The sequence below is a fragment of the Miscanthus floridulus genome, chromosome 17 (genome assembly GCF_019320115.1).
Source record: "Miscanthus floridulus cultivar M001 chromosome 17, ASM1932011v1, whole genome shotgun sequence".
In the NCBI taxonomy this organism is placed as follows: Eukaryota; Viridiplantae; Streptophyta; class Magnoliopsida; order Poales; family Poaceae; genus Miscanthus; species Miscanthus floridulus.
This window is the reverse complement of record NC_089596.1, coordinates 32,649,877-32,673,012: the sequence shown is the minus strand read 5'-3', so window position 1 is coordinate 32,673,012 and position 23,136 is coordinate 32,649,877. Positions and strand designations below refer to the sequence as shown.

At 47.6% G+C, this 23,136-nt stretch overlaps 1 protein-coding gene across 1 annotated transcript; it reads right to left on the bottom strand.

Moving 5' to 3' along the window:
* Positions 1–499: 499 nt before the first annotated feature.
* Positions 500–1,132, bottom strand: LOC136515507 (uncharacterized). The gene has a single exon (XM_066509075.1). The coding sequence runs from the start codon at positions 1,130–1,132 to the stop codon at positions 500–502; it is 633 nt and encodes a 210-aa protein (XP_066365172.1).
* Between the last annotated feature and the right edge of the window lie 22,004 nt (positions 1,133–23,136).

Sequence of the window (23,136 nt, the reverse complement as noted above, 5' to 3'; positions counted from 1 at the left end):
GATTAATTATGCTTAATAAATTCATCTCACAGATTAGTGAGGACTCATATAATTTGTTTTATTATTATTATCTAAACACTCGAGGTGACGTCACGTGACACCCGATGCTGAATTTTAGCCCCTGCATTTAGGGCCTGTTTGGAACGCAGGAATTTCACAGGAATCACACAGGAATTTCACAGGAATCAGTTCAATTTCACAGGAAAAACGCAGGAACGGGGAAAAAATCCCGCATTCCAAACATGCCCTTAGAGGGTTTACCGACTGAGTCGGAGACGCTCGTGAACCAAATGAGCACGGCGATCGAAGCGTGCAGTGACGGACCTAGGTTTTTATCTCTGGGTATGCGCAGCAAATTTTTTTTATGTAATTCGGTAAACCATATATAATTTGGTAAAACCATATTCTCATTCGGTAAAACCATATTCTAAAACCATATAAATTGTTCAAATGAAATACAAAATACTTTAAAATATAGCCATATAAGAGACTTACAATATTACTTGTTTATCCGTCGCTTTCTCAATGACATGAATGTCTCAATTATATCATCTTCATCAACTTGAAAGAAAATATCCCGCTTAATAAATGTTTGTAGACAATCATCCAGAACAATATCACCTAGCTTATTCCTTGATTTTGTTTTCACTATAACCAATGCAGAAAATACCCTTTCAACGCTCGCAGTTGCCACCAGTAAAAGCAATACCAATTTGAGAAGCGAGTACACCATATCATACACTTTGTGCCTATTTGTATCAACAAGCTTAACTGAGAGATCAACAATGTTGTCTAGACCTTGGAAGCATTCAGTTCGTTTCATGTCATCAATATAATTATCAAGTTGCAATTCTAGCTGTACCAAATTGTTGTTGGAGAAGTCATTAGGATAAAATTCAGCCAATCTACGCAGCTTCTGTGCATCAAATGAAGCAAAGGACTTGGAAGGACTAAATGCTGACATACAAGAGAGTAGCTCCATGTTGATCTCATCAAACTGATTATCAAGCTCTTGACTAATTTGATCAATGACACCAATGTACACTTCTCTTCTAAAATGGTCATCATTTTTTTGGTTTCGGGCACGGGCATACCTTGCTGATTTTCCATAAGGCACATAAGCATCATCCATAGCAGGAACTTCGACACCATGTGTAATACAAAAAAGAAGTGACCATCTTATGAAATTTATCCCAACCATCAGACCTCAACTGTTGCATTCTGCTCTTTGCCACATTAACAAGTGAGATTGCATTAAGAATATCTTGATCCCTTCTCTGCAAACACTCGGATAACTCATTTGTGTATCCAAGAATAACATACATTAAGTGCACAAAGAAAACAAACTCAAATGTTTCAAATGCTCCAAGCACAAAATGAATCTTTGTCCAATCATCCTTATATGCAATATCAGCACCAAGCTCAATGAGCACATCATGGATTGGGGAATACATAGTGATGATGCTACATATAGTTTTGTAATGCGAGCCCCCCCCCCCCCCCCCCCCGAGTGTCACCAGGCCTAGGCAAACCCATCTCTTGATTTAAACCGCTCCCTGATTCAAGCTCACCACACTGTAGTGATTTCTTGACATTCTCTAGCCTAGCATTTCGAAGCATACCATGACGCTTGCAAGAAACCCCAACAATGTTCAACAACATAGATACTTGATCAAAAAAGGTCTTGCAATCAGTATTTCTCTTGGCAACAGCTACAAGAACTAGTTGGAGTTGATGTGCAAAGCAATGAATATAATAAGCAGAAGGTGATTCTTTCATGATTAATGTTTTCAGCCCTTTAATATCACCTTTCATATTGCTAGCCCCGTCATAACCTTGACCTCTAATTCGAGTCATACTCAATCCATTACTATCAAGTAAACCTTTGATTGCTTCCTTAAGTGACAAAGACGTAGTATCATCTACATGAACAACTCCAATGAAGTGCTACATGGCCTTCCAAGTTTGTCAACAAAACACAAGCAAAGAGCTAGTTGTTCTTTATGTGATATGTCACTAGACTCATCGGCTAAAATTGCAAAGGGCTCATCACCAAGTTCCTCAATTATTTTCTTTCTAGTTTCTATGGCACAACAATGAATAATTTGCTTTTGTATCTTTGGGCTAGTCAAAGTGCAATTACCTAGTGCATTGTTCAAGACATACTTGTTCACTTCATCACTATTTCCTACAAGAAACTTCAAAAGTTCAATGAAGTTGCCTTTGTTGCTAGACTCTTCACTTTCATCATTTCCACGGAATGCCAATCCTTGAAGCAAAAGAAACTTGATACATCTAAGTGAATATGTCAATCTTTTCTTGTAAAGACGAAGCTCCTCATCAATCCACTTGTCAATGTGATAATCAATTGCTACCTTGGGATTTATAAACCAATATACCTCTCCTGAGCTGCTTTGTGTGCCGTAGAACCACTATGTTTGATGAGTGCGGCGTTTCCTATATTCCAATTATCCCATCCATCAACAACAAATGCATCTGACCCACTGCCCTTCTTGAACAAGTAGCATATAAAGCAAAATACAGAATCCTTCTTGATACTATATTCAAGCCACTCATAATTATACAACCACTGCAAACTGAATCGACGAGGTGTGTCTCTAATGTTTTGATATGGAAAATCATGTATATAAGGTTTGTAAGGACCTTTAGTAATATATGCTCTACGGATTGCATCTTGATCATTAACATGATAATCTTTTATGGGCAGCCTTTCACCTGGATCATATGGTAGAAGATTGATGTCATACACCGGTGGCTTTGATGCGGGCGGTGGCGGTGGCGATGACGCTAGCGGGGGCGAAGGATCTGCAATTTCTTCAACTTCTGCTCTATCTTCTCGATTCTGCTCTTCCACAACAGTTTCAACCGGAGGTGGGGTAGGGTTCAAAGCAGCTGCAGCCGGCTTCTTTGTTGCTTTGCAAAAAAAGGATCGAATGTCGCCATTTCTCTTCATCATTCAACAATTCTTCTGAAAATAGTTTATAATTACCAAACGTGCGAAACTCAAATAGTATAGTCACATGCGATATTGAGTTATTGACTCATGTTTGGACTTTGGAACTTACCAACTGGTGCTGATGAACTTGCTGGAGTTCTAGACCTCGCGCGTCGCCCTGAGGAGCCGAGCAGATCGCCGTCGCCACCTCGCCGGATCGTCGCGGGCTCGCGGCTTCTCCTTTCCTGTCGCGGCGTCGCCCTGAAGGAGCCAGGCAGGAGCAGATCGTCGCGGAGTGCTACCTCGCGGGCAACGGCGTGCGCTCGCCCGCGTCGCCGCTGCACTGGCCGCGTGCTCGCCGGCCGCCACCGTGCTCGTCCGCTGCCGCTATGCACGCTCGCCGGCCGCCACAGCGCTCGCCGCTCGCCCGCGCCGCCGCGAAAGCTCGTCGGCTGCCGCGAGTGCTCGCCTGCGCCGCTGCAACTCGCGCTCGCCCGCGCTTCTGCAGCGCGCCGCCGTGATCGCCCGCTGCGTCTACGTCGTGACGGAATCGTTGGATCCAAACCGAAGATGAGAAAGCTGCCAGGGTCGATGGACGATGGGCACAGGGAAGCCAGGCGCGGACTCGCGTCCAGGAAATCCCGCGGATCGCCGAGATCGCGGAACCGAGAGTCCAGGACGGAAGCCAAAGCGCCGATCGTTTCCTACTTTCCTTTTTTTTTATTTTTTTACATTGAAAATTTCTACCTATCTCTATGACTGGCGGACCCCAGGGTATGCGGTGACCCACCCTGCATACCCTGTGGGTCCGTCCCTGGAAGCGCGGTTCCTTTGGTCTTATTCTAGATTATAAATATCGTCTGGTCTTATTCTAGGAGCACATTATTATAGTAGTAGCCTGTGCAGTGAGCATTCATCTCGCCTGGATATATACAGATCCTCATCCTTGCGTGCTCTCTTTCCCTATGCTTTTTTTCCCCTTCGTATACACGCCCTGGTCGGCTGGTCCTGCTGTTTTCTTTCCTGCTAACGGGCCGGACGTATCTTGTTGTTCCAATGCGACGGAAACTTGAGCCTTCAGGTGAGGTCCCTGTCTGTCAGCACGTCCTCTAAGACTCCAGTCTCTCATGAAGCTTCCACAAGCAAGCAGGCCAGGCCCGTCCACGAGCACGGGCCCAACGTCAGGCTGACCGGCCCAGAATGGAAGGCAGAGGATGGGTATGAGAGACAGACTGGAACGTAATATGCCATAGTTCTATTTCTAAGCACTTATCTGCTAAGTTTACACATATTACAATTCAGTATATCTAAATTCCAGTCGAATATTCCTGGCCTTCTTCTTCCCGAGCAAGGAATTCCCCATTGCTCACAATTGATATCGGATTTTGCCTCCTTCGATCCTGCTCACCTCCACTGTTCGCTCCGCCTTGATCCGGCATCGGCGGCGCGTTCGTCTTCATCCAGCTGGAACCCCACGAGATCCACCACGAGCACTTCACCCGCCTCCGCCGCACCCTGGGCGCCATGGATCCACAACTCAAGGTCATCCTCGACGAGATCCAGAAGTCCAAGGACGACTTCAATCGCCGATTCGACGCACACGACGAGCAGTGGAAGGGACGGTTCGCCGATCTCGACCGCGCCCGCGCCCGCGCCGTCAACAAGCGCTTCGACGCCCTCGAGTCCACCTGCTCCGACCTCGCCTCCCGCGTCACAGCTCTCGAGGTCGTCACCATGAATCTCGGTACCTGGCGCCCGGAGATCGAGGCCCTCGTGGATGATCTGAAGATCGAGGTGAAGAAGCTATCCCAGGCTCCTGAACGCAAGGTGTTCAACGCCCAGCCGCAGTGGCCCAGCGTCGGCACTTCTTCCTCCAGGACGCCCGCTCGTGCTCTTGCCGGCGCGCCCGTCGAATTGCCCAGTGGGCACGGCGTTGTACCTCCTCACCGGGATGTTGGGTTTGGGTCAGTCCTGACTTGGACCAATGTCCCGGTCACGGGTAAGCTTCCCGACCCTCCTCCGGCTCCATCCTTACAGTTTCATCCTGTGTCGTCTGCCGCTCCTTCCTCACAGTTTCACCCTGTGTCGTTCGCCATGCCTCGCCAAACCCCTCCCCTTCCATATCGCCCACCACCACCACCACCACCAATCACCATACCTCCAAGACCACCAATCCACCGGCCAATGTTCCAATCCCCATCACCCAATTTCCACCAGCACAACCAAAACCCCGGTCGCCTACCTAAGCTTCCCTTCGACAAATTCAATGGTGAGAACCCGCGCCTTTGGCGTTCCAACTGTGAAAAGTACTTCAATATGAACTCTGTTGATGCCTCCTTGAACCTAGAAGGCAATGCCGCGTGCTGGTACGAATCCATCGACAACACCCCAGCCGCAGCCACTTGGACAGCATTCTGTCAAGCTCTCCATGATCGCTTTGACCGTGACCAGCACGAAGCTCTCATCCGTCAGTTGTTCCAAATCAAACAAACCAGCACTGTCACCGAGTATGTCGAGCGTTTCACCAAGCTCGTCGATCAGCTTAAAGCTTACTCTTCATCCACTGACCCACTCTTTTACACCATGCGCTTCGTTGATGGCCTTCGTGCCGAGCTCAAAGCTATTATTCTAGTTTCTCGCCCCCAAAGTTTGGATGATGCGATTTCCATGGCTTTGGTGCAGGAAGAGGTGGGCATTTCTCCGCCAGTTCGCGCACCTTACAATGCTGATTGGGCCACTTCAGGCAAATTCACGCCAAAGACGGCGTGATCTCTGCCTCCTCCACCTCCGCGCGTTGAGAAGCAGCAAGCTGTGCCTGCGACGACGGAGACGCCGGGCGCGGCTTCCCTCGACACCAAGCTGTCCGCAGTCAAGGCTTATCGGAGGGCCATGGGCCTCTGCTATAGGTGCGGGGAGAAGTGGAACAAAGACCACAAATGCAGCCCTCAGGTTCAGCTTCATCTCGTCCAAGAGCTCTGGGATTTATTGCCTGATGATGCTGACAGTGCTAAGCCAACTGAAACAACACATCAGACCAGCAAGTTTTCTTGGCCATATCTCTGAGTGCAGTTACTGGAACACCGGCACCTCGCACAGTCCAGTTCTCCGGCAGTGTTCACGGCCACTCCCTGACTATATTATTGGATTCTGGGAGCTCTTCTTCCTTCCTCAGCGCCTCAGTTGCTGCTCGCCTACAGAATGTCGCTGTTCAGGCCAACCCTTGTACTGTCCGTGTTGCTGGTGGCGGCACTTTGGACAGTCCTTCAACATTGCTCGGTGTACCATGGTTAATTGGTCGGTGTACCTTTACCTCTGATTTTCGTGTTCTTCCTCTAGCTGCATTTGATATGATCGTTGGTATGGACTGGCTGGAATATTTCAGCCCAATGCATGTTCATTGGAAGCATAAGTGGCTCAGTATACCTTATGAGGGTCGTTCTATTGTGCTGCAAGGAGAATTGGCTGACTCACCAGCAGACCTCCTCTTGCAAGTCTGTACGGTGGATCACCCACCACCTGATTCTGTCCCTGATAGCTTACCAGTTGAAGTGCAAACATTGTTGGAGCAATTCAGTGATCTCTTTCAGCAGCCAGACTCACTTCCACTGTCACGAGCGTGTAACCATGCTATTCCTCTCTTGCCGGGGGCGCAGCCATTTTACATCCGTCCATACCATTACCCGCCCTCACTAAAAGATGAAATTGAGCGTCAGGTCGAGGATATGTTAACTCAGGGCCTCATCCAACCGAGTACAAGCCTTTTCTCCTCACCTGTGCTGCTAGTCAAGAAGAAGGACAACTCTTATCGATTTTGTGTCGATTTCCGGAAGCTGAACTCTCTTACAGTGAAGTCTAAATATCCAGTCCCTGTTATTGACCAGCTCCAAGATGAATTGCATCAGGCCAGCTGGTTCTCCAAGCTGGATTTGCGGGCTGGGTTTCACCAAATACTGCTGCAACATGGGGATGAGCACAAGATAGCTTTCCAGACTCGTACCGGCCATTACGAATTCCGTGTTATGGCGTTTGGGCTGACTGGCGCTCCAGGATCGTTCCAAGGCGCTATGAATTGTACTCTGACTCCAGGTCTGCGCAAGTTCATGATTGTATTCTTCGATGACATCTTGGTGTATAGTAGTTCTTTGGAAGAACACCTTGATCATTTGAAGCAAGTCTTGTTGTGGCTGCACAGAGACCAGTGGAAGCTCAAACTGTCCAAATGTTCATTTGCCCAACGTTCAATCGCCTATTTGGGGCATGTCCTGAGTGCGGATGGCGTTTCAACCAACCCAACCAAAGTGCAAGCAATTCAAGACTAGCCAGTTCCCATTACCGCTCGTTAACTTCGTGGATTTCTGGGCTTAGCCGGGTACTATCACAAGTTTGTGCGTAATTTTGGCATCATCGCTCATCCACTAACTCAGCTGCTGAAGAAAGATGTTCCGTTTGTCTGGACTCCTTCCCAACAGTCTGCATTCTCTGCTCTACAGCAGGCACTCAGTTCAGCCCCGATCTTGGTGTTGCCTGATTTCTCTCAGCCCCTCCATATTGACACTGATGCAAGCGGTGTGGGCATTGGCACCATGCTACGTCAGAATGGCCACCCTATCGCGTTTATCAGTAAGGCACTCTGTCCTCGTAACCGTGGCCTTTCTGCATATGAGAAAGAATACCTGGCGATCCTCCTTGCAGTGGAGCACTGGCGCCATTACTTGCTTCAAGGAGAATTCTTCATCCACACTGACTGTGGGGGTATGGCATCCGGTATCCTCGAGACAAGACATGGGTCGCACCATCAGAGGTGGCCCAACCCATAAGATCAGGGCATGCACGACGTTGCTCGGCGTGCATCGCAAACTATTGTATAGTACCAAATATGATACTTTTCTTGTAACCATGCCCCTCCAGATTATATAAGGAGAGGCAGGGGTCCCCCAGCGGACAGGCGACATCAAGATACATACATATGCGGACACACAATATCATACGATAGCTAATACAAACCAACAGACCACAGGAGTAGGGTATTACGTCATATTGACGGCCTGAACTTGTCTAACTCGTGTGTCTCTGTTGCCTTCTTGTTCTTGATCTCACGCTCCCCTACCGATCAATCTACCTTCGTGGGATACCCCTCGGAGGACTGCCGACGATATTCTGTCGACAGTTGGCGCGCCAGGTAGGGGTGTGCGTGCTGTTTCCTTGTCGAACAAGATGACTTTTTCCACAGGCTCTTCGTCCCTCCCGCAGCCCGGCCAGATCTTTACGGTCGGATCGATCTCATGGACCATCAACGCTGACGGAGTCGGAGAGCTCCTTGAGCCAGTGCAGATCGATTCTGCTCCGATCATCCCCGCACCTGCGACTGCAGATCCAATCTTGGAACCGCTTCCGAGGCCTCCTGCATCAACAACTCGTCGCCCGCTTCCTCGCTACCAGAGGAGGCAGATCAACAACGACGATCTGATCGAATCCATCGATCAGGTCGGTCTGAAGCTCGCCGATTGCCTCTCTATCACCGAATCGGCCCTGAATACTTTGGTTCAGCACCGACCACCCTCCGATCCAGATCTATCGGAGGTTGCTTGGAAAACTCCATGAGTTGCGGCTCTACCCTTTGGGTTCACCAACGCTGCCGTCGCTTACCAACATGCCCTGAGGGGTAGATTCGCCGACTAGGTTGAAGACGTCCATCCTCTCGCCGACCAGATAGCGCCATACGCCACCGACCAGACTTTCTGTCTAAAGCTAAGTCACGCTTTAATATTTTTCTAAATATTCTCCAGTCTCCATATATCGTCGCAATGTTTCTCCGAACTGTTTTCTCCATATTTGCTCTCCAAACGATTTTTCGAACCCCCGAACAGTCGCGTTGATGCTCGGACGCCTCCAGAGACGGCCCTGTCTCCGGCTCCTCCCTACACGTGCTACGGGCTCCGCGCTCTGCGTTATGGGTGGTCGGCAGCGGCTCCTTGGTCACGCCTGTTCCTCCTACACGTGCACGGGCTCTGCGCTCCGCGTTATGGTTAACGGGCTAGCTAGGGCTGGAGACTCAGCTACACACTAACTGTTCAGGCGGTTTATATTAAATACATCTTCGCTCCAACTTATCGCTAAGCTACATACGCTATTTTTTCTCCAGAGTTCATATATCTTTACATCATGTACTACCCGTTCTACATGTTTGTATTGTAGGGTCATCGTCCAGGTGATCGGATCACCTGGTGCTCGGACTTCTCCACCGATCAATGGGTTGGACCGCTAGGTTCATGGACTTCGTCGCTGACCAGTTGATCGGACTGTTCGCCGGTTGCTTCTACTCAATGCTCACTTCACCACCGACCAGTTGACTAGACTGTTCGTCGCTCGTGCTTCATCGCCAGCTACATCGAGGACTCCTCGGCGCTCGGTTTCTTCGTGCTTGAGGACTAAGTGGGCACACTTCACCGCACGGACGTCGCCAGCTACGCCGTTGCTCGGACCTTGCCAGCTACGCCGGTGCACGGACGTCGCCAGCTACGTCGGTGCTCGGACCTCGCCAGCTTCACCGGGAACTCGGTGCTCGGTCATCACCAGCGACGCCAGAGACTCCTCGCTCCTCGATGCTCGATCATCGCCAGCGACGCCGGGGACTCCTCGATGCTCGCTTGGTGGTCGGATCTTGCTACGTCTCATCGGTGTGCTATCAAGCTACTCCATGCTGTTCGGATCAAGGTGCTGATCTTGGGTAGCACGTCTAGGGTCTTGATACGCGCATATCAGACGACATCAGCAAGCTTTCAGACTTCTTTTTCTTTGACCCTGCTGAAAGGATCAAGATGCCCAAGAGGGGGGGGGGGTGAATTGGGCTAATTCTAACTTTTTTTGCAATAATCAAATCCCACGGATAGCCCAATTAACCCCTTGTGCCTAGAAAAGTGTTTCTATCAAACTAACGCACAAAGGACTTGCAACCTATGTTCCAAACTTACTCTAGCATGGCAATTCTATGAAAGTAAAGACAAGTATTGAATTGCTCAAAGTAAATACTCAAAGTAAATGCTCAAAGTAAATGCTCAAAGTAAGGAGAGAGAGATACGCGGCGATGTTTTGCCGAGGTATCGGAGAGTCGCCACTCCCCACTAGTCCTCGTTGGAGCACCCGCGTAAGGGTGTAGCTCCCCCTTGATCCGCGCAAGGATCAAGTGCTCTCTACGGGTTGATTCTTCGACACTCCATCGTGGCGAATCACCCAAAGCCGCTCACAACTTGAGTTGGGTCACCCACAAGCTCCACCGGGTGATCACCAAGCTCCCAATCACCACCAAGCCGTCTAGGTGATGGCGATCACCAAGAGTAATAAGCACGAACTCTCACTTGACCACGCGAAGCCTAATGAGAAGATGGATGCACACTTGTCTACTCTTGATTCACTAATGAGGCTACTCTCTTGGATTCTCAAATCTCAATCACCTCACTAGGACCTTGCTCTTCTTGGCACTAACAAATGTGTTTCTCAGCTGTTGGAATGAGCAAAAGTAACTCCACACACGAGTGGAGCTTCTATTTATAAGGCAGCCTGAAAAACGAACTGTTATGAGCTTCTACGGGGTGACCGGACGCTCCGGTCAGTTCGACCCGCGAACCAGTGAAAATGAGTTGATCGGACGTTGGCAGGGTCCGGTCACCACTGACCGGATGCGTCCGGTCGCATTAAACCCTTACTGGAACCTTACTGTACTCGACCGGACGCTGAACCCCCAGGATCCGGTCAGTACTGACCGGACGCGTCCGGTTGCAGATTCCCTTCTCTGGAACCTTACTGGAGTCGACCGGACGCTGCCTTTCAGCGTTCGGTCACTTGACCTCTCCAGCGTCCGGTCGCACCGAACGCAGACTGCTTATAAATGAACTGACCGAACCATGCGGCCAGCGTCCGGTCGCACTGGGGCCAGCGTCCGGTCAGCATTTGACCCTCCATTCACTTCCAACCCTCGATCATATGTGAATGAAGTTTGCTCCAATGGATCTTAGGCATTCGTAGGAGCTACCTAGAGCTAGTTTTAACAAGTGTGCGCCACACCTAACTCACTAGACTCACCTTGGTCAAGCTACCCGTCCATACCCCCCTTAATAGTATGGCCAAAGGAAAAAACAAAGTCCTAAACTACTCTAAGTGTCACTCCAACTCCAATCGACACTTAGAACTAGTCATCCTTAACCTTGTCATCCATCCTTTGAAAACTGAAACGATTTCCATCGTAGGGGCATGACCACCTCGATTGCCCAATCGATCTCCATTACCATGACCTAATTTAATTGCTTCTGCAAAACACACGTTAGTCATAGTAATCTTATATTGTCATTAATCACCGAAATCCAATCTAGGGGCCTAGATGCTTTCAATCTCCCCCTTTTTGGTGATTGATGACAATACCACCTCGAGTATGTAAAAGAGTGAGGTTTTTGATGGGCTTGGTTCATATAAGCTTTTGTCAATAAGAACAAAAGTGTTAGTCAAGCTTATATGACCCAAGCCAACACAATGTACTCAAAGGATATGAATTAAGCATGAGTACACATAACAAGGCTCATTTGCATCGGAGTATAAATGCGGAAGCAAAGGCAAATGAGCATAATACAAGTGATATGACATAAATGAATTCAAAATAGAGAGCACACATGTCATAAATCACAGTCACGTAGATATCACTATCACATAGATATAATAGTATGCATGAAAGTAACACACGAATGCATAATAGTAATAGTGTATCACACAAATATAACTCCAAATGTATATAATAAGCTAATACTAGATAAGTCGCTCCCCCTGAGTCTACATACTCGAACCCTCTCCCCCTTTGGCGTCAAACACCAAAACCTAAGGGTCGGTCGGTGGGGCTGCAGCGGATGAGTCGGGCGCTGAAGTACGTGGAGCAAGCTAGAACTGGGCACCATCATCATCTGACCCTGAGCTCTGTACTGACTGACCCTCTGTAGCAGGAAGTGTCGCTGAAGCAGACTGGGTCTAAGCTGGGGCAGGTCCTGCCTGTGATGCTGCTAGGATGTGTGTCGTAGGATCTGACGAGGCGACAGACGAGGGGAGCCTCTGAGTAGTCATAACAACTGGAGCTGCTGTAGAAGGACCGGTAGCATGCATATGAGGCGGTGTAGGCATGCCGGTCAGCTCGCTGAAAGATGCTCCAAGACTCCTGGAGACTGACGTGTCAGGCACAAAGAGCGAGGCTGACTAATCTGGTGTGAAGCCCATCTGGAATGGAGTGAACTGCGGGGCTGCCACTGGTGAGGCTAACCACTAGAACACCTGTACTGGAGGTGAAGCAAACTGAGCTGGAGGCTGTCCCTGACTCTGAAGCCCATTGGGCTATACTGCTGGAGTCGTCATAGTGGTGGCAGGCTGAGCAAGCTGGGGCGAAGGCTGTGGCTGTGGGGCCCCAAGAGCTGTCACTACATGCTACATGAATCCCATGAGCTGCTGCTGCATTTGTAACTGCTGCTGATGCATCTGCTGCTGCTGCTGCTGGAGAAGCTGCTGCTGCCTCTAGAACTCGTCCTGACAAGCCTGGAGCTGTGTGAAGTTGGTAGCTATCTCCTGAGCCTGTCTAGCCTGATCCTGCTGCATCCGCTCAAGAATAGCAATGAGAGCGGGGTCCGTCTACGGTGCAGGTAGAGCTGAGCTGGAACTGTCGGCCTCTGCGTCGTGTCTGCGTGGAGGCATCTGAGGAATCGGCAGATAATCATCATCTGAGCTGTCACTAGACTCTGTAGCCTCCTGCTGTGCCTCAAGCTCCTCCTCCTCAGTAGCGGTTATGCCTCTAATGATCTTGTCCTGCTGAGCTGCTGACTCTGGAACATCTGGACGACGGCTAGGCTGAGTGGGGGCCTATGGTGTGCTGTGCCTGATCCTCTGTGCCATGTTATATGCTGGGAACTCTGTAGTGGCACCTCTGTACTCAGCAACCATCTCTGGTGTCTTGACTGACACTACCTTTAGCATAAGAAATGTAATCCAATGTGCATAGGGAAGCTGCCTGCGACCCTTGAAGCCCTCAGCAATAGTATCCTCCATCTCTGATAGAAGGAGGTCCCAAATGTCAAACATGGTCTGCTGCATTAGGGCATTAAGGAGCCAGAGCTGTAGGCGAGTTAGACCCTCTCTGTATCCCAACCTGGGAAGTAGTGTCCTCCTAATAATGGCCTCTAGCACACGAGCTGTAGGAGTCAGGTCACTGGGGTTCCTCCTCGACCCCTCACCAAAGGGCTCCTTGAAACAATGGCGCACAAGGTCTGTAGGGGGCACCAAACCACCATGAGGACGCCTGGGTGGCTCCTGCTATCCATAGCATACCTCATGTAACTTGACAGGCTGCTCCTGTAGCCTCAGTATCTCCCAGGCCCTGAAACTCATCATCCTGTAGTCTTTGCCGTTGAATGCAAAATGTATGAAGTTGTGCTGCGGATCAACGTAGAGCGAAGCATAAAACTGCCGAACCCAAGATGGTACATACAGTCCAGTCCGACCAATCAGATCTGTCAGCCCCGGCAAATAAGACAAGTAGGGGCGGATATGCTCTCCGGCTGCTGCCACAATAGACTCTATACTGCATACTCGCTGAGATCTGAACACTGCCCCACTATTGAGATAGGCATTATAGAAATCCTCCTGGAGCGGCGTATAGAAACCCTCTGCTGCTCTCTCATCCCTCCTCGGAGGGAACCACACCTCAAACTCAACAAACCTCAGCTGGCGAACCTGTTTGGCTGTGGCGGCCCTCAAGTCAAGGTGTACTACTGGAGGCGGACCCTGTGGTCTGAGCGGTGGGCGTGAACCCCTGTGCTGTGTAGCTGACCTCGGTGGAACTGTAGCACTGGTATGACCAGAGCGACGTAGCTAGGGTGCCAGCTCAGTCTCCTCGGCCTGCTGGCCCTCCTGAGTCTCCTAAGCTGGTTGAGGCTCTGCTAGTGGGGGCTGCTGCTGTGGCTCCTGCTGAGACTCCCCCTAAGGCTAAGGCTCCTCAATGGCTAGACGACGTCCTGCCATCATGACAGTCCTAGGTGGACCATCATGACGACGCTCAGCCTCCTCAACTGCTGCTCTCTGTGCTGGTGTGAGCTATGGATCTACAATTACAACCCCACTGCGTGCACCTCCTCTCTCGACATGGTCTGCAGCCTCTGCAACTGCTGTTGCTCTCACTGTCTCTGTGTCGGGGTACTTGCGCTTCTTGGATGTCACCTGCTTCGTTGCCTTGCCTTTCGGTCCTGCAGGCTGGCGAGGTGGGGGCCTCTGGTCATCATCACCTGGGCCACCACCAACATTCTTGGTGCGAGCCATCTGATCTGACAAGAGGATGAATTGTCGCGGTTGAAGATCAACTGTCAAACTGACACTCCCGAGGCTTGGCCTCGATCCTTACTCGCGAGCTTGGCTCCGAGTTGACTGCCAACTGCTACAGGAACCTCAACAGCACCGACTCGCTGCACGATGGAATAGATGGATATACAAATAAATACAATATATCTAATAGATGCGAAAACCTAGGAAGCAAGCAATGTAGGTACGAAATTGAGACGACGGGCAAGCTACCTGACGATCAGCGATCCGGGAAAAGAAAAAACTTCGCGCGGGGGAACCTCGGAACCGACTAGGGTTAGGGTTTACGAAGCTCTACGAAGAATTGGCCGTGGATCAGTGACAATGACGAAGTTAGGGTTGCTGCGCAAATGCTGGGTAAACTGATGAATCGGCAGAAAAGGGCCTTACCAATCGAGGAGGTAGGGTTAGGGCTTGAATGGCGCTTGTTGGAGCAGCAGGATGACTGGAGGCGCTGGACTCACGGGCTTGACTCCGGCGTTGCTGATTCGTGAGAGGCGCGCGGTGGCTAGGGCGTGTGGCTGCGGTGGCATAGAGCAGGGGCGAGCACAGGCAGGGGAGGCGCGGTGGCGTGCGAGGCTGGCGCAAGGTGCTCGGCTGCGGCGGTGCGGTGGCTTGGGCGCGGGAGAGCTGCGGCGGTGGCGACGGCTCGAGCAGGGGCTAGGTCACGGCGGAATAGGTACGGCTGATTGAAATAAATAGGTCCCCCAACGCGACAAGAGAGGAAACAGAAAAGAGTCTTGAGACCGCGCAAGATCCACTGACCGGACGCTCCGGTGGTAGCGACCGGACGCTACCTCCCAGCGTCTGGTCGATTCCAGAGAGGTCCAATTCCTCTAGAATCAGGACCAGATGCGTCCGGTGGTCCATGACCGGACGCAGGCAGGGCCCGGTCAGTACAGCCTGTTTCTTCTTCAAACGATCGGACGCTGGATCCCTTCCTGACCAGACACACAAACGCAGCGTTCGGTCACTCCTTCAGCAGCAGTTCACCTCCTATGAACTGACCGGACGCTGGACAGCAGCGTTAGGTGCAGCGTCCGGTGCACCTTTTCCAGCAATTCTTTAAAGTTCCTTTGCGCTGCCTGTTCCCAATCAAGTCCCAACTTGAATAAGATCCAAATAAACACCAATTGGGACTGATGTGAGTGACCTCTCTCAAACCCTCATATTTTTCAAAAATATTTTGCCTTAGGCTATAATTCTTTTTAAGAAAATAGGCAATAAGAGGGCAAATGGAACAAAATGACAAAACAACATCCATGAATATGCAATATTATGTAAGTAAATCTAGTTGCTTGTCAAGTTTGATCCAAGGTTAAGCTTCTTCACACGCTTTTCGGCGGTTATTTTAACCATGTTAGACAAGCCCTATATGCATTGCCAAAAAATTAAACATGTTGTATATTACAATGAATGCAAGGGACAACACAAGCTCAATTTTTAGTGAAGTTACTAAAATCAAGCACATTGAGCTCATTCTGCAATCTACAAAATATAGCCTCATCTAGCGGTTTAGTGAAGATATCCGCTAATTGATCTTCGGTTCTTACACCTTCTAGTAATATATCATTTTTAGCAACATGATCTCTTAGAAAGTGATGGCGGATATCTATGTGCTTGGTGCGAGAGTGTTGAACCGGATTATTTACAAGTTTTACCACACTTTCATTATCGCACAAAAGAGGTACTTTTTCTAGAACTACACCATAGTCTAGCAAAGTTTGTTTCATGTATAAAATTTGTGCACAACAAGCACCCGCGGCAATGTATTCCGCTTCGGCGGTGGATAATGCCACACTATTTTGTTTCTTGGAGGACCAAGACACAAGTGATCTACCAAGCAAATGGCACCCTCCGGATGTGCTTTTTCTATCAACTTTGCATCCGGCGTAATCCGAATCAGAATAGCCAATTAATTCAAATATAGCTCCTTTGGGATACTAAAGACCAATGCTTGGTGTGTGCTTAAGATACCTAAGGATTCTTTTTATGGCAATTAAATGTGTTTCCTTAGGACTAGCTTGAAATCTAGCACACATACACACACTAAACATGATGTCGGGCCTAGATGCGGTTAAATATAATAAGCTACCAATCATAGAACGGTAGAGAGTTTGATCAACCGGGTTACCTCCCTCATCTAGGTCGAGATGTCCATTGGTAGGCATTGGTGTCTTGATTGGCTTACATTCATCCATCTTGAATCTCTTGAGAAGATCTTTTGTGTATTTCTCTTGAGAGATGAAGATGCCTTCTTTCATTTGCTTGACTTGAAAACCAAGAAAGAATGTAAGCTCACCAATCATGGACATCTCGAACTCCTTCGACATCAGTTCACCAAATTCTTTGCATGAGTCTTCATTTGATGATCCAAAGATGATATCATCAACATATACTTGACAAATGAAAATATGCCCATCAAGCTTCTTGGTGAATAGTGTGGTGTCGACCTTTTCAATGGTGAAGCCCTTCTCAATGAGGAAGTCCCGAAGGCGCTCATACCAAGCTCTTGGGGCTTGCTTAAGCCCATATAGTGCCTTGGACAACCTATAAACATGATTATGATATCTAGGGTCTTCAAACCCGGGAGGTTGATCAACATAGACTAGTTCATTAATAAAGCCATTTAAAAATACACTTTTCACATCCATTTGATATAGTTTCATTTCATGATGTGATGCATATGCAAGAAGGATACGGATGGCTTCTAATCTTGCAACCGGTGCAAAGGTCTCTCCAAAATCCAAACCTTCAACTTGAGAGAACCCCTTTGCAACTAGTCTTGCCTTGTTCCTCACAACAACACCTTGATCATCTTGCTTGTTGTGGAACACCCACTTCGTTCCAATGACTCTTGCACCTTTTGGTCGCTCTTCAAGAGTCCAAACTTCATTGCGAGTGAAGTTGTTCAACTCTTCATGCATGGCATTGATCCAATCTGGATCTTTTAGTGCTTCTTCTACCTTGGTAGGTTCATAGCAAGAAACAAAAGAGTGATGAGCAATAAATGAAGTAAGTTTTTGAGATCGAGTCATTACACCCTTTGATGGACTCCCTATGATGAGATCTTGTGGATGATCTTGTAGGAGAGGTGTATTTCTTCTATTGACCACTTGGGGAGGAGGTTGTGGAGCATCAACATCTTGTGCTTGAACCACCATTTGGTCATGGGAGATATGAGTATCTTCATTTTCTACTCTCCCATCTTTTTCACCATCTTGTGGCACACTTGATGAAAAGGGTTGATCAATGACTTGTACATCATCTTCATTATCTTTTGGCTTGATGTCTCCCACCGGAATATTCTTCATAGCCTCCCTCAATGGTTCATCACCTACATCATCAAGATTCTCATGTGCTCCTTGGGAGCCGTTAGATTCATCAAATTCCACATCATATGTTTCTTCAACCAAGCCGGTGGCATGATTAAATACTCTATATGCTTTGGACTTCGATGAGTAACCAACAAGAAAACAAATATCACAATGTCTTTGGAACTTCCCTAGGTGTTGCCGCTTCTTGTAGATATAGCATTTGCAACCAAACACCCTAAAGAAGGAGACGTCCGGCTTCTTCCCATTGAGCAACTCATAAGGTGTCTTGCCAAGGAACTTTTGAAGGAATAGGCGGTTTGATGCATAGCATGCGGTGTTGATTGCTTCCGTTCATAGAGCTTCGGGGGTGTTGTATTCATCTAGCATTGTCCTTGCAAGAGTGATCAAAGTCCGGTTCTTCCTCTCAACTACACCATTTTGTTGAGGAGTATAAGTTGCGGAGACTTCATGTTTGATCCCAACTTCATCACAATAGGCTTCAATGTTTGTGTTGTCAAATTCTTTCCCATTGTCACTTCTAATCTTTTTGAGCTTCACTTCAAATTCATTTTGAGCTCTCTTGGCAAACTTCTTGAAGCAAGATGCAACTTCGGATTTGTCATGAAGGAAGAACACCCATGTATACCTTGAATAGTCATCTACAATCACAAGACAATAGAGATTCCCTCCCAAACTCTTGTATGTTATTGGTCCAAATAAATCCATGTGTAGGAGTTCTAGCACTCTTGTGGTTGACATGAAAGCTTTGGTTGGATGAGTGTTTGCAACTTGCTTGCCGGCTTGACATGCACTACAAAGCTTGTCCTTCTCAAACTTCACATCCTTCAACCCTCTCACCAAATCATTCTTCATAAGCTTCTTGAGTGAGCTCGTCCCAACATGAGCAAGTCTTCTATGCCATAGCCACCCAAGTGTTGTTTTGGTGAATAGGCAAGTCTTCAAATTTGCATCTTCGGAGGTGAAGTCAACTAGATATAAGTTGTTGTATCTAAATCCATTGAATATCACTTGATTGTCATCTACCTTGGATACAACAACCTCCTTCTCGGTGAACAAGCATTGGAAGCCAAGATCACACAATTGCCCAATGGATAGCAAGTTGAAGCTCAATGAAGCAACATAGAGCACATTGGAGATAGAATGATCATTTGATATTGCCACTTTGCCCAATCCTTTAACCTTGCTCTTTGAGTTATCTCCAAATGTTATTTTCTCTTGTCCATCTACCTCTTCATCTAGTGAGGTGAATATACAAGGATCACCGGTCATATGTTGAGTGCAACCACTATCAATAACCCAATGACTTTCACCGGTCTTGTAGTTCACCTACACACAAGAGATTCAAGCTTTAGGAATCCAAACTTATTGAGGGCCCTTCACCTTCTCAACAAGTGACTTAGCCACCCAAATCTTCTTAGGCCTATTCTTGTTAGGGGGAGCTAAGAACATGACTTTCATCTTTCCACTAGAGTCCTTTCTAAGCATGTAGTGAGCATTGAAGGCAAAGGGTCTAGCATGCTTGGGCAAGGGTTGTGGCGGTGGAGTTTGACACTCATGAGCAAAGTGGCCTTCTTGTCAACACTCAAAACATCTCTTTGGCTTTGGCTTTGGCTTTGATTGTTGTTGTTGAACTTGAGCCTTCTTCTTCTCTATACTTGCCACATATCCAATGCCACTTCTATCCATCTTCATGATGGTGTTCATGAGTAGCTCACTTTGAAGATGCTTGCCTCTAGCAAACTTGCTCAATCCCACTTTTAGATGTTCTTTCTCCATCTTGAGCTTCTTGTTTTCTTCCTTGAGAACATCATTGTTCTTTTCTTCCTTGAGCTTCTTGTTTTCTTCTTTGAGCTTCTCATTCTCAAGGATCAATTCTTTGTCATGATCAAGAGTTTCTAGCACAATGATGTTGTGGCTTTTCATCTCCTCAAGATCTTTCATGAGCTTCTCATTATCACTCTTGAGCTTGACATACTCATCATAGTCATTGCACTCAACTACTTGCTTGCCTTTGCCACTAGATCCTTGCTCAATGCTCTCATCAATCAAATCATCACATGATGTAGCTATATCAATCTTAACAACATGGTTAGTAGCATCATGTGGCTCATTTGGTAAGAATTCTTGAGCAATAATAAGAGTATCATGATTGATCTTAAGAGTTGTATACTCATCTTTTAGCTTGTTGTGACTAGTGATGAGTTCATTGTGCACCCACTCAAGTTTATCATGTTTATCCTTAAGCTCTTTCTTAGAAGATTTGAGCTCCTTGAGTTTGGATGATATAGCATCATTAGTTTCTCTAAGCTCATCATTAGCCTTTTCCAATGTGTCACACTTAGCTAAAAGTGAATCATTTTTAGCATCAAGCTTTTCATTTGTAGCTCTACTCTTTCTAATGATCTTAGTGTATTTTCTTAGTATTTTGACAAGATCATCATATGTAGGTGAATCATCATCATCGCTATCGCTATCATCATCACTAGCTTGCTCATCATCACTACTATCATCACTCTTAGTTACCTTGCGTTCACCTTTTCATTGGCGATGGTGGCGGTGAAGATGCAAGATCAGTAGCAATGGCGGCCACCTTTTCATTGTCACTATCATCATCGGATGATCCACTTGATGAATCAATGTCCGTGAGCCAATCACCGACAATGTAGGCCTTTCCACTCTTCTTCTTCTTGTAGAAGTCCCTCTTTTTGCCATCTCTCTTCTTGTATGGCTTGTTCTTTCTCTTCTCATCTTCATCTTCATTACTTGAGTCATCTTTCTTGCCCTTGTTCTTGTTCTTGAACTTGTCTTTCTTGGGCTTTGTGCATTGATGAGCTAGATGGCCAAGTTCACCACAATTGTAGCAATCCATCTCGGAGATTGGCTTTCTTCTTGAGCTAGTGAAGAACTTCTTCTTCTTGGCATCAAACTTGATGCCACTCTTGTTTAGCTTCTTTAGCATCTTGGCGGTCTTCTTCACCATGAGAGCAAGACTTTCTTCATCATCTTCTTCATCACTTGAGCTCTCATACTCAACTCTTGCTTTGCCCTTATCTTGGCTAGCTTTGAATGCTAAGTCCTTTTCTTTCTTCTTTGTAGAGGATGAACCATCTTGAGGTGTGATGTGCATGTACATCTCATGAGCATTGATCTTTCTTAATATTTGTGTCGGTGTAGCGGTGGAAAGATCACCTTGGTGTAGCACGGTCACAATATGGCCATATTTGTCAATGGGGAGGACACTCAAGATTTTTCTCACAACGTCGGATGGTGACATTTGAGTTAGTCCAAGCCCATTGACTTCCTCTACAAGAACATTCAAACGTGAATACATCTCATTAGCACATTCTTTAGGAAGCATTTCAAATGAATTTAGCTTTTTCATAACTAGATGATAGCGTTCCTCACGCTCACTCTTAGTTCCCTCATGGAGCGCACAAACGTCCGACCATAGTGCATGGGCGTCTTTGTGGTTCCTTACACGGTTGAACACATCTTTGCAAAGGCCTCTAAAGATGGTGTTGCGAGCCTTTGCATTCCATTTTTCATAATTAACCTCATCGCCTTGTAGTTGTGCGGGATTCCTAGGTCTTGGAAAACCATGTGAGGTGACTCTAAGTATTCCAACGTCTAGAGCTTCTAAGTACACCTCCATGTGGATTTTCCAATACAGAAAATCATCCCCCTCGATGATAGGAGGAGGTCCATCCCCGTGAGACATCTTGCTCTAAGCGGTTAAGCTTAAAAACATGAGTACGAGGCTCTGATACCAATTGAAAGGATCAAGATGCCCAAGAGGGGGGGGTGAATTGGGCTAATTCTAACTTTTCTTGCAATAATCAAATCCTACGGATAGCCCAATTAACCCCTTGTGTCTAGAAAAGTGTTTCTATCAAACTAACACACAAAGGACTTGCAACCTATGTTCCAAACTTACTCTAGCATGGCAATTCTATGAAAGTAAAGACAAGTATTGAATTGCTCAAAGTAAATACTCAAAGTAAATGCTCAAAGTAAATGCTCAAAGTAAGGAGAGAGGAACGCGGCGATGTTTTGCCGAGGTATCGGAGAGTCGCTACTCCCCACTAGTCCTCATTGGAGCACCCGCGCAAGGGTGTAGCTCCCCCTTGATCCGCGCAAGGATCAAGTGCTCTCTACGGGTTGATTCTTCGACACTCCGTCGTGGCGAATCACCCAAAGCCGCTCACAACTTGAGTTGGGTCACCCACAAGCTCCACCGGGTGATCACCAAGCTCCCAATCACCACCAAGCCGTCTAGGTGATGGCGATCACCAAGAGTAACAAGCACGAACTCTCACTTGACCATGCAAAGCCTAATGAGAAGATGGATGCACACTTGTCTACTCTTGATTCACTAATGAGGCTACTCTCTTGGATTCTCAAATCTCAATCACCTCACTAGGACCTTGCTCTTCTTGGCACTCACAAACGTGTTTCTCAGCTGTTGGAATGAGCAAAAGTAACTCCACACATGAGTGGAGCTTCTATTTATAAGGCAGCCTGAAAAACAAACCGTTATGAGCTTCTGCGGGGTGACCGGACGCTCTGGTCGTATTGACCGGACGCTCCGGTCAGTTCAACCCGTGAACCAGTGAAAACGAGTTGACCGGACGCTGGCAGGGTCCGGTCACCACTGACTGGACAAGTCCGGTCGCATTAAACCCTTACTGGAACCTTACTGTACTCGATCGGACGTTGAACCCCTAGGGTCCGGTCAGTACTGACCGGACGCGTCCGGTCGCAGATTCCCTTCTCTAGAACCTTACTGGAGTCGACCGGATGCTGCCTTTCAGCGTCCAGTCACTTGACCTCTCCAGCGTCCGGTCGCACTGAACGCAGACTGCTGATAAATGAACTGACCGGACCCTGCGGCCAGCGTCCGGTCGCACTGGGGCCAGCGTTCGGTCAGCATTTGACCCTCCATTCACTTCCAACTCTCGATCATATGTGAATGAAGTTTGCTCCAATGGATCTTAGGCATTCGTAGGAGCTACCTAGAGCTAGTTTTAACAAGTGTGCACCACACCTAACTCACTAGACTCACCTAGGTCAAGCTACCCATCCATACCCCTTAATAGTACGGCCAAAGGAAAAAACAAAGTCCTAAACTACTCTAAGTGTCACTCCAACTCCAATCGATACTTAGAACTAGTCATTCTTAACCTTGTCATCCATCCTTTGAAAACTGAAACGATTTCCATCGTAGGGGCATGACCACCTCGATTGCCCAATCGATCTCCATTACCATGACCTAACTTAATTGCTTCTACAAAACACACGTTAGTCATAGTAATCTTATATTGTCATTAATCACCGAAATCCAATCTAGGGGCCTAGATGCTTTCACCTGCTACAAGATTCATTCTTCATCTTCCAGCAGGCTCGGGGACTAAGTGGGCACACTTCACCTTGTGATGGATGTGCTTGTTCTTATCTCAAGGCTATGCC

Excerpts from the sequence above, each read along its gene's own strand:
- LOC136515507 (XM_066509075.1), bottom strand. The coding sequence starts at position 1,132 with ATGGATGATGCTTATGTGCCTTATGGAAAATCAGCAAGGTATGCCCGT.